The 11,510-nt window shown below is 66.1% G+C and overlaps 3 protein-coding genes across 3 annotated transcripts; all 3 read right to left on the bottom strand.

Moving 5' to 3' along the window:
- Positions 1 to 612: 612 nt before the first annotated feature.
- LOC311429595 (uncharacterized protein) lies at positions 613 to 2,435 on the bottom strand (the record flags this gene model as incomplete). The annotated part of the gene is made up of 4 exons (XM_084540690.1): positions 613 to 753; positions 1,515 to 1,596; positions 1,706 to 2,171; positions 2,294 to 2,435. The coding sequence occupies 4 exons, from the start codon at positions 2,433 to 2,435 to the stop codon at positions 613 to 615; spliced, it is 831 nt and encodes a 276-aa protein (XP_084396816.1).
- On the bottom strand, positions 2,011 to 4,429 carry LOC311429597 (uncharacterized protein C6orf47 homolog). Its single transcript, XM_084540692.1, has 2 exons — positions 4,285 to 4,429; positions 2,011 to 4,096 (listed from the first exon to the last, which is right to left on the bottom strand). The coding sequence occupies exon 2, from the start codon at positions 3,274 to 3,276 to the stop codon at positions 2,689 to 2,691; it is 588 nt and encodes a 195-aa protein (XP_084396818.1). The 5' UTR covers positions 3,277 to 4,096; positions 4,285 to 4,429; the 3' UTR covers positions 2,011 to 2,688.
- A 640-nt stretch (positions 4,430 to 5,069) lies between these two features.
- On the bottom strand, positions 5,070 to 10,896 carry LOC311429596 (spliceosome RNA helicase DDX39B-like). The gene is given in 11 exon segments (XM_084540691.1): positions 5,070 to 5,324; positions 5,972 to 6,119; positions 6,196 to 6,340; positions 6,943 to 7,052; positions 7,275 to 7,406; positions 8,115 to 8,233; positions 8,941 to 9,124; positions 9,869 to 9,961; positions 10,036 to 10,163; positions 10,648 to 10,669; positions 10,671 to 10,896. Coding segments are annotated over 11 exon segments (1,287 nt in total). The 5' UTR covers positions 10,860 to 10,896; the 3' UTR covers positions 5,070 to 5,307.
- Between the last annotated feature and the right edge of the window lie 614 nt (positions 10,897 to 11,510).

Below are 11,510 nucleotides of genomic sequence, written 5' to 3'. Positions count from 1 at the left end.
CCCCCACATCTGGGGGGGGGCAGGGGGGGTCAGGGGGGTGTGTCCCCCCCGGGACCCCCCCAAATCCCAAGGGACCCCCCAGGACCCCCAAACACCCTTGGGACCCCCCAAAACCCCCCCCAGACCCTCCTGAGACTCCCCCCAGGACCCCCCCAAGCCCCCAATGCCCACCCTGGACTCCTCTGGACCCCCCACCCCCCTGGGACCCCCCCCAAAGATGCCCCAGGACCCCCCCAGGACTCCATGAAGCCCCCCCAGGACCCCTCCAAATTCCCCTTAGCCCTTCTAAACCCCCAGGACCCCCCCAACCCCCCCAGGACCCTCCTAGGACCCCAATAAACCTCCCCAGGACCCCATTAAGCCCCCCCCTGAGTCCCCCCAGGACCCCCCCCCCGGACACCCTTAAGCCCCCCAGGACCCCCCAGAAGCCCCCTTGGCCCCTCCTAAACCCCCCCAGGACCCTGCCCAGGACCCCTTTAAGCCCCCTGGACCTCCCAGCCTCCCATGAAGCCCCCCAGGCCCAGACAGCCCCAAAGCCCCCATGCCCCTCTAAATCCCCATGAAGCCCCCCCTGGACCCCGTTAACCCCCCCCGGAGCCCCCAAGCCCCCCGTTAACCCCCCGGCCCCCCCTCACTGTAGTCCTGCAGGCGCCGCTCGTCCTGCAGCACCCGGCCCTGGTAGATGAGGCGCTGCTTCTCCGCCGCGATGCTCACGGCCCCCGCGATGTGCTCCTTGAACGCCCGCACCGAGATCTGGGGGGGCACGGGGGGGGCGGTGAGACCCCCAATAACCCCCCCACCCCATAAACCCCCCCAGTAGCACCCCCCTCCCAGTAACGCCCCCAGTGCCATCCCCCCATCTCCCAGTGCCCCCCAGTGCTCCCTGAATGCCCACAATGAGATCTGGGGGGGGCACGGGGGGGCACAGGGGGGCGGTGAGACCCCCCACCCCCATAACCCCCCCCAGTACCCAACCCCTCCCAGTAACACCCCCAGTATCACCGCCCCCCTCCCGGTACCCTCCCCTCCCTCCCAGCTTCCCCTTCCACCCATTTCCAGTGCCCCCTCCCCACTGCCCCCCCATCCCAGTTCCCTCCCAGTGCCCCCCCCCCAGTGCCAGCCCCCTCCCAGTGCCCCCCCCCGCCCCCAGTACCCCCCGATTCCTCCCCCCCCGGGTCCCAGTGCCCCCTCACCCCCGTTAACCCCCCCTTATCCCGGTGCCCCCCCTGCTCCCAGTGACCCCCCCACGGCTCCCAGTACCCCCCCATCCCCCCCACACCCTCCCGTTCCCCCCCCTCTCCCGTTCCCCCCCCTTATCCCGGTGCCCCCCCCAAATTCCCGTTCCCCTCCCTTTATCCCGTTCCCCCCCCCCAATCCCCCGTTGCCCCCCCCAATCCCCGTTCCCCCCCCTTATCCCGATGCCCCCCCTTATGTACCCCCCCCATCCCGGTGCCCCCCCCTCTCCCGTTCCCCCCCCCTCTCCCGTTCCCCCCCCCCTCCCGGTGCCCCCCCACCTCTGGCTGCACGCGGAAGCTCCTCGTCTGCGAGTCCAGCGTCTTCACCAGCACCTCCAGCGGCTCCTCCGCCATGGCGGCGCTGCGGCGGACAGGCCCCGGTTACCGCCCGCGACCCGGAACCGGAACCGGCACCGGGACCGGAACCGGGACCCGCCCCCCCCCCCCCCGCCACCGACCCCCGCCCCCACCTCGGGTCCGGTCGCTTCCGGGTCGCGGGGCCGGGGCCGGGGCCGCTCCGCTGCAGGCGCCGCCGGGAGGCCGCCGCGCATGCGCCGAGTGAGGACCCCGCAGCGGGGCTGCCCAAGGAGCGCCTGAGGGGTTCCGGCAGGCGCCTGACGCGGACGCCGCCTCGCTGGGGCCTCGCAGAGCTGCGCGTGCGCGCGGTGAAGCCGCGCCGGCGCCATGTTGGAAGTGGGCAGCAGCACAGCGGGTGTGGAGCGGGGGCGCCGCCATCTTTGTTAAGGGCGCGGGGCTTTTGACACCACTCGGAGCGTTTTTTTGTCCAAAAATCGGCTTTATTTGTCCAAAACCGCGCGTGTTTCTCCAAAGTAGTGTTTGTTTGTCCCAAACCCGCGTGTAATTGTCCCAAACCGCGTGTAATTGTCCGTAAAATGAGGTTGTTTATGTCCGATGACGGCGCGACGTGGGCGGAGCCTCAGGCACCGGGGTGGGCGGGGCCTCCGTGGTAGTGGGCGGGACATCGGCGTAGTGTGGGCGGAGCCTCTGGCGTAGTGTGGGCGGAGCTCCCGTCGGAGTGTGGGCGTGGTCTGAGCCACGGTGGGCGTTGCCAGCAGCAGTGGGCGGGGCAAAGCCCCCCGCAGGGTAGCACCAATCACAGCGGGCGGTGGGCGGGGCGTCCGCGATGGGCGGGGCCTCGCCCCTTGTGCGTTCCTCGGTGGGCGGGGCCACGGGCCTCATGCCCCCGCGCTGGGGGGCGGGGCCTCGGCCGTGGCGTCACCGCAGTGGGCGGAGCGTTCGGTCGGTGGGCGGGGCCTCGAGTCCATGGGGGCCTCCTGGGGCCGCGCCCCCCTCATGGCTGCGGGGGGGGCTCGGGGGGCGGGGCTTGTGGCTGACCCCGCCCCTTCCCAGCCGGCCTGGGGGGGGCCCCTGGGGGGACCCGGGGGAGGATTTGGGGGGTCCCGGGGGTGCCCCTGGGCCGGGGGGGCCCCGATCACGGCGCCTCCTTGTGCCCGGGGGGCTGGGGGGGGTCCCGGAGCTGCCCGGGGGGGCCCCAGAGCTCTACGGGGGGGTCCCCGAGCCCCCCCGCGGGGTCCCGGAGCTCCTCGGCCGCGTCCCAGAGCTCCGCCGGGGGGTCCCGGAGCTCGGCGGGGGGGTCGCGTCCATCCGGAGCCCCCCGGGCCTGCTCCCCCCCGCCTTCCTCCTCCTCCTCCTCCTCGCCCCCCCCGTGGCGGAGGCTGGCGGCCAGCACCAGGGCCTGCAGCAGCCCGTAGAGGGCCCCGAGCGGCAGCAGCTGCTGCAGGAGCAGGCGGAGCGCGGCGGCGGCCAGCAGGAAGGCGGCCAGGCCCTGCAGCCAGGCCCCCCCGGCCCCCCCCAGCCCCACGGCCCCCAGCAGCCGCCGCACCCCCAGGGCCCCCAGCGCCGCCCGGGCCGCCCCCAGGCACCCCAGGGCGCCCAGGTCGAAGAGGCGCCGCGCCAGCCCCAGGCAGATCTCCAGCGGCTCCGGGCCCCCCCCCGCCGGCTCCCCCCGGCCCCAGGGCGGGCCCCGGCCCCACGGCGGGCCCCGGGCCCAGCGCCACATCGGGAGAACCGGGAACGGGGAACCGGGACCCCCCCCGCCCCCAAAAGGCCCCCGCCGCCGCCCGGCCTCACCTCGGGGGGGCCCCGCCGCCTGCTCGGCCCCCCCCGCCGGGAGGCGACCCTACAATAAACACCGCCCCGGGGGGGGCGGGGAGGGCACCCAAGATGGCGCCGGCGGAAAGGACCCTCCCAAAATGGCGGCGGGGGCGTCACGTGGCCCGCGCGTCGCTATGGTAACAGGGAGGGGGGGTCCTGGTGCAGTGCCGCGACAAAATGGCGGCGGGTCACGTGGGCGTTGCCCTAGCAACGGGCGGCTCGGCGCAGAGCCATGACAAAATGGCGGCGGGTCACGTGATGCTTTTTCCCGCCTAACTGTTGCTATGGCAACGGGCGGTCCCGCCGAAATGGCGCCACGTGACCTCCCCTGGTTGCCGTGGTAACGAACGGCCCGGCCCGCCCAAGATGGCGGCGCACCACGTGATCGCCCCGTTGCCATGGCGACCAGCCCACCCTCCCCCCCCTTCAATAAAAAACCACCACAGGACGCCGTTTGCGGACCCAAAATCCTCTTTATTCGCCCCAATTTCCCCCTCCCCGAGTCGCCGCCGTCGCTCCCCGCTGCCTGGAAGAGAAAACGGCGTCAGTGTGGCGCGGGGGGGGGGATGGGACAGGGATTGGGGGGGTGCGGGGGGGCCGCGAGGCTCAGGGCGCTGCGAGGGCTCGTCACGGGCGGCTCGGCCTCACCGGAGGGCTCCTCATCGCCGGGCCCCCCCCGGGCAGGCCGCAGCGCTTACCGTGCGCGTCCCGGGGGGGGCCGAGGCCTGAAAGACAAAGAGAAAAAGGCGTCAGGAGGGAGCGGAGCCCGTGGGGGGGATAAAAAGGGGTCTGGGGGCGTCGCTCAGGCGCTGCGGTGTCGTCAGGGCGCTCGGAGACTCTAGTCTGAGGGGATCATCACCGCGACGGGCCCCGCGCCCCCCCCCCCGCCCGCTGCTGTGCTCCCCCCGCTCACCTCCGGCCGAAAGAGGCGGCGGGCGGCGGCGCGGGGCCTTTTATAGCCCAGCGGGACACGCCCCCCCGTAGGCCACGCCCCCCGAAGGCCACTCCCCCTGCCCTGAGATGGCGGCTGACGCAGCGCGGGGCAGAATGGCCGCGCGCGCAGCCACGCCCCCAGCACCGAAACCACGCCCCCTCCCACAAGCCACGCCCCCCCTCGCTTTTAGGCCTCCCCCAACTCCTCCCACAGCTCGTAAGCCACGCCCCCTCCATAAACCACGCCCCCACAAACTCCCGTTACTCCTGGCAAGGCTCCTTCCACCACAAGCCACGCCCCCAGGACCCACCCCCTCCTTTACTCCTCCCTAGGCCCCTCCCACCACCCATAGCCACACCCCTTTCCCCAAGCCTCGCCCCCTCCCACCTCCCTTACTCCTAATGCCCGCCCACAGCTCCAAGACACGCCCCTCCTACATTTATGCCCCGCCCCCAGCGCGCTAAGCCCCACCCCCTTCTTTAAGCCCCACCTCTCCCACAAACCCCACCTCCCTCCCTAGCCCCAGCCCCGCCCCCTCCCCTAACCACACCCGGCGGTTTTGCCCCGCCCCCTCCCACAAGCCCCGCCCCCAGAGCAGCGCACGGCCGAGGCAGGCAACTTTATTTTACCAAAAACACCAGAAATTGTACAGCCGGGGGGGGCCGGGGGGGGCCGGGGGGGGCCCAGCCGGGGGTGGGGATGGGGGGGGTCGGGGGGGGGTGGGGGAGGGGCCGGACCCCCCCGGGCTGCCCCCAGCAGGGGGAGGGGCGGCCCCGCCCCCTTTTTTTTCCTTTTTTTCCTTTTTTTTTGTCTTTTCAGGCCGTTTTTCTATAAAAGCCCCCGGCTCCCACAGGGGTGCCCCCCGGGGGGGTTTTGTGTCCCCCCCCCCTCCTTTGTTTCCTTCCCCTCCCCTCCCCCCCCCCCCAAAATAACCCAAAAGCAGCTCCTGGGGGGGGGCGGCCGCAGAGCTGGGGGCGAGGAGGCGGCGGCGGCGACGGGGCCTTATCGGGTCTGCTCGACTGGGGGAAAATGGGGAAAAAACGGGAAAAAAGGGTGAGACAGCCCCGAAAAGCACCAAAACCAGCCCAAACAGCAACAAAATCAGACCAGAGAGCCCCAAAGAGCCCCAAAAAGCACCCAAAACAAACCCAAGCCCCTAAAAGTCCCAACACGAGCCCAGAAAGCCCCAAAACCACCCCACAGAGCCCCAAAATGGCCCCCAAAAAAGCCCAAAGTCCCCCAGACCGCCCCCAGCCCCCCTAAAAAGCCTAAAGGCCCCCAAAAACATCCCCAACGCCCCAAAAACACCCCCAGGGCTCCCAAAGAGCTCAGAAACCACCCTGCAGAGCCCCAGAATGGCCCCCAAAAAGCCCCAAAGTGCCCCAGAACCACCCCCAGCCCCTCAAAAACCACCCCCAGATCCCCCAAACCAGCCCAAAGTTCCCCAAAACCCCCCAAAGCCCCCCAGAAACCACCCCCAGCCTCCACAAGCTCAGAAACCACCCCTCAAAGCCCCAAAAGCGCCCTGCAGAGCCCCAAAACGACCCTCAAAAAACCCCCAAGTGCCCCCAAACCGCCCCCAGCCCCCCAAAGCCCCCCCAAACCCCCCCAAACCCCCCCAAACCACCCCCAGACCCCCCCCCAAAAGCCCCCCCGCCCCACTGACTGTAGGAGGAGATGTCGATCTCGTCGGGCAGCTCGCTGATGTTGACCTCGAAGCGGTCCTGCACGTCGTTGAGGATCTTGGCGTCGTTCTCGTCCGACACGAAGGTGATGGCCAGCCCCTTGGTGCCGAAACGCCCGGCCCGCGCCACCTGGGGGGGGCACGGCAATTAGCGGGGATGCTAACGAGCTCTGGGGGGGGGTGAGGAGGCGCGGGGGGGGCCGTACCCGGTGCAGGTAGGTGTCGGAGTCCTCGGGCATGTCGTAGTTGAAGGCGATGTTGACGCGCTCGATGTCCATGCCGCGGCCGAACAGGTTGGTGGCCACCAGGATGCGGCGCTGGAAGTCCTTAAACTGCTGGTAGCGGGACAGCCTGGGGGGGGGCGCGGAAAGTTGGGGGGGTGGAACCTAAATCGGCTCCCGGATCACCCCAAAAGGGCACGTTCCTGCTTTGTTAGTGCTCGTTCTGGGGTATGGTGTGGTGGGTGGCACAAAAATGGCCCCAAAATGCACCCAAACGGCCCAAAAACACCAATGGAAACCCCAAAATGCAACAAAAACATCAATAGAAACCCCAAAATGCCCCAGAACCACCCCAAAACGCCCCCAAAACACCAATGGAAACCCCGAAATGCCCCAAAACCGCCCCAAAATGCCCCCAAACCACCCCCAAACAGCCCTAAACTGCCCATGGAAACCACATAATGGCCCAAAACCGCCCCCAAACCAGCCCCACAGCCTCCCAGGACCCAACAAAACAACCCCAAAGCCCCCAAGATGCCCCCAAAATGAGGCGCTCCCCCCTCCTTGCCGCTCCTCCTGTGGCATGCTGCAGTGAATGGCCCAAAAACACACCCAAAATGCCCCAAACTGGCCCCAAAACACCCTAAACCAGCCCCACAGCCCCCCAGGACCCTCCAGAACAACCCAAAAGCCCCCCAAACCCCCCCAAAACGAGGTGCCCCCCCCCCTTACCGCTCCTCCTGCGGCATGCCGCGGTGGATGGCGATGGCGGGGAAGTTCTGCTCCACCAGCAGCTGCGCCAGCGCGATGCAGCGCTGCACCGACTTGACGAAAATCACCACCTGGGGGGGCCAAAATTGGGTCAAAATTGGGCAAAAGCAGGGCGAGGACCCCCCCACAACACCGGGAGACCCCCCCAAAACACTCAACCCCCCCAGAACACGCAGGGAGCGCCCAGACACAGACACAGCGCAGGCCTGCTGAACGAGGGGTGATTTGCTCCGAAATGAGGGGTTTTCTCCCCAAAATGGAGCCCCCCCCACCCCAAATCGGCCCCCCCGGACCTGGTTGAACTCGAGGACGTCGAGCAGGTCGAAGAGCTTGCGGTTCTTCTCGTTGTCCTTCAGCTTGACGTAGTACTGCTGCAGCCCGTGCAGCGTCAGCTTCGTCTCGTCGTCCACGAAGATCTCCATGGGCTGGGGGGGGGAGAAAGGGGTCAGCCCCACGGCGGGACGGCCCCATAGCGGGGAGCCTGCCCCATAGCGGGGAGCCCGCCCCACAGGGATCTGCCCCATAGGAAGAAACCTGTCCTATAAGTAAGACCCTGCCCCATAAGTAAGGTTCTGCCCCATAGGAAAGGCCCTACCCCATAGTGGGGAGCCCACCCCATAGAGATCTGCCCCATAGGAAAGGCTCTGCCCCATAGTGAGAAGCCTGCCCCATAAGTAAGGAGCCTCCCCATAGAAAAGGCCCTACCCATAGTGAGAAATCTGCCCCATAAGTAAGGTTCTGCCCTATAAAAAGGCCCTGCCCCATAACTAAGGCTCTGCCCCATAGCGGGGAGCCCGCCCCACAGAAATCTACCCCATAGGAAAAGCTCTGCCTTATAAATAAGGCCCTGCCCCATAGCGAGGAGCCAACCCTATAAATAAGGCTCTGCCCTTACTTATAGGGGGGTGAGGAATTTGGGGGGGGGGTCAGGAATTTGGGGAGGCACTCGGGGGGGGCACAGGAGGGGTCTGGGGGGTTCTGGGGGTCCCTTGCCTCTGTCTCCTTGTGCCGGGGAGGAGGAGGAGAAAGGGGGGGCAGGGATTTGGGGGTCGGGGGGGGTCAGGAATTTTTTTGGGGGGTGTGAGGGATTTGGGGGGGGGGGTCAGGAATTTTGGGGGGGTCGCAGTGCTCACGTCCTGCATGAACTTGCGGCAGACGGGGCGGATCTCCTTGCTGAGCGTGGCGCTGAACATCATCACCTGCTTCTCGTGCGGCGTCATGCGGAAAATCTCCTGCACGTCCCGCCGCATGTCTGCGGGGCAGCGTCAGCAGCGCCCGAAACGGCCCAAAAGGACCCGAAACGGCCCCAAAACCCACAAGAGAACACCCAAAATGCCCCAAAACGACCCAAGAATGCCCCAAGATGCCCCAAAACAGCACAAAACGGCCCCAAAACAGCCCCAAAACCCCAAATCTCCTGCATGTCCCGCTGCATGTCTGCGGGGCAGCGTCAGCAGCGCCCGAAATGGCCCAAAAGGACCCGAAACGGCCCCAAAACCCACAAAAGGGCACCCAAAATGCCCCAAAACAGCCCCAAAACCCACAAAAGGACACCCAAAATGATCCAAAACGATGCAAAAATGCCACAAAACGGCCACAAAATGCCCCTGAAACGCCGCAAAACCCCAAATCTCCTGCACGTCCCACTGCATGTCTGTGGGGCAGCATCAGCAGTGTCACAAAACGGCCAAAAAGGACCAGAAACAGCCCCAAAATGCCCCGAAACGGCCCCAAAATGACCCCAACCCCCCCAAGTCCCCTCCAGATGCCCCCAAAGCCCCCCAAGACCCCCTAATACACCCTCAAACTCCCCCAAATGACCCCAAGATGCCCCCAAAGCCCCCCAAGACGCCCCCAAGGCCCCCTCAAACCCCCCAAAATGACCCCCAATGTCCCCCAAATGCCCCCCAGCCCCCCCCAAAATGCCCCCAGCCCCCCCAAACGCCCCCCGCCCCGTACCCAGCTGCTCCAGCATCTTGTCGCACTCGTCCAGGATGAAGTGCTTGATGTGCTTCAGGTTCAGGCTCTTGTTCCTGGCCAGCGCCAGGATGCGGCCCGGGGTGCCCACCACGATGTGGGGGCAGTTCTTCTTCAGCACCTCCTCGTCCTTCTTCACCGCCAGCCCCCCGAAAAACACCGCCACCTGCGGGGGGGGGCGTCAGGACCCCACACAGACCCCCCCCCGGCAAAGAGACCCCCCCACAGCCCCCAATTCCCCTCCCAAAACCACCCCCAGGAGATCCCGCGGCACAACAGGAGCACCCGAGGGCACCGTGGGGCCCCAAAACACACCAGAATCCCCCCCCAAAATACCTCAGGACCCCCCCCAAAATACCCTATAATCACTCAGGACCCCACAAAGACCCCCCCACAGCCCCCAATTCCCCTCCTGGAACCCCCTCAGGGAGATCCCGCGGTGCAACGGGAGCACCTGAGGGAATTGAGAGTCCCCAAAACACACCTGAACCCCCAAAAATCCCTCAGGACCCCCCCCAAAATACCCTATAATCACTCAGGACCCCACAGAGACCCCCCCCCGGCAAAGAAACCCCCCCACAGCCCCCAATTCCCCTCCTGGAACCCCCTCAGGGGGAACCCTCGGTGCAACGGGAGCACCTGAGGGAATTGGGAGTCCCCAAAACACCTCAGGACCCCCCCCCAAAATCACTCAGGATCCCCCCAGAGACCCCCAGGACCCCACAATGCCCCCCAAAAGCTCCTCTAAACCCCCCCAGGCCCCCCTAAAGACCCCAGGCCCCAGAAATATCCCCCCAGGCTCCCCCCAAACCACCTCAGGCCCCCCCCAAACCCCCTCAGGACCCCTCAGGCCCCCCCCAGACCCCCTCAGAACCCCCCAGGTCCCCCCCAAAGCCCCCCAGCCCCGCACCTTGACGCTGGGCATGTACTTGGAGAAGCGCTCGTACTCCTTGCTGATCTGGAAGGCCAGCTCCCGCGTGTGGCACATCACCAGCACCGACACCTGCGGCAGGGGGGGGTCAGCGCCGGCCCCCAAGCCCCCCCCCGGGGTTAAAAGCCGCCCCCCCGAGGCCTCACCTGCCCCGTGACGGGCTCGAGCTGCTGCAGCGTGGCCAGCACGAAGACGGCCGTCTTGCCCATGCCCGACTTGGCCTGGCACAGCACGTCCATGCCCAGGATGGCCTGCGGGATGCACTCGTGCTGCACTGCGGGGCGACACGGGGGGGTCAGCGCCCCCACGCACACGGACACCCCCCCGCAGACACCCCACGGAGACCCCCGGGGCATGGGGAGACACCCATGGGAACAGGGAGACCCAAAAAGCTCCGGAAAGCTCCAAAAAGCTCCCCCAGAGCTACCTCGGGAACCCAAAGAGCCCCCCCAGGGCACAGGGAGACCCCAAAGAGCTCCCCTGGAGCACAAAAAGCCCCCAAGGCTCCAAAAAGACCCCACAGAGCCCCCTGAGACCCCGAAGAGCCCCCAAAAAGCCCCCAGGACTCCTAAAAGCCCCCAAAGCCCCCCAGGACCCCCCAAAAGCCACCCAGAACCCCCAAAACCCTCACTGGAGAGCTTACAGTGCCCCTGAAAGACCCCAGGACACTTTTTGGGCCCCCCAGACGCCCCCTTGGGCCCCCCAGGACCCCGTAGGGACCCCAAAAAGCCCCCCAGGACCCCCTAAAGCCCCCCCACCTTCGGAGGGGTGCTCAAAGCCCGCAGTCCACGATGGCTCGGAGCAGCTCGGGCTTGAGGAGGAAGTCGCGGAAGCCAGAGCTGTGGATGGAGACGTAGGAGCCCTTCACGTCCTTCTTGGGGGGGCCCTCGGCCCCGTCGCCCCCCGCCGCGTTCTCCACCTCATCGTCCTCGTAGTCCAGCAGCTCGTTGTCCACGTCGTTCTCCGCCATGCTGGGGGGCTGGGGGGGAAAACGGGAGATGGGGGGGTCAGAAAGGAGCAAGGGGTGCCCAAAAAAACACTGGAAAGGGCAAAATGGGGAAGGGATGCGAAAAAGGTGCGAGGAACGCCCCGAATAAACCCGTGGGAGACCACAAAAAATGCAGGAAGAATTAAAAAGCCACAGGGAGCCCTAAAAATCTGCAGGGGACCCCCCCAAAAAACATGAGAGACCCTAAAAACTATAAAAACAACCTAAAAAGCCACAGGGAGCCCTAAAAATCTGCAGGAGACCCCTAAAATCCTGCAAGAAATGCCAAAAACTGCAAAAAAAAAACTAAAAAGCTGCAAGAGAACCCTCCAAAAGAAACCCATGAGAGACCCCAGAAAACACAAGAAGAAATAAAAAGCCACAGAAAACCCTAAAATTCTGCGGAAAACCCCCAAACAAACCTATAGGAGACCCTAAAAACTATAAAAACAACCAAAAAAGACACAGGGAGCCCTAAAAATCTGCAGGAGACCCCCCAAAACAAACACAGAAAAGCCCAGAAAAGCTGCAAGAAGCCCGAAAAACCAGAGCAGACCCCCCCAAAAAAGCATAAGAAACACCCAAATGTGCATAAAAGCCTGAAAATCTGCAGGAGACCCCTAAAACCTGTGG

The sequence above is a fragment of the Aythya ferina genome (assembly GCF_964211825.1).
Source record: "Aythya ferina genome assembly, contig: HAP1_SCAFFOLD_1409, whole genome shotgun sequence".
NCBI lineage: Eukaryota > Metazoa > Chordata > Aves > Anseriformes > Anatidae > Aythya > Aythya ferina.
This window is presented reverse-complemented; position numbering and strand designations above follow the sequence as displayed.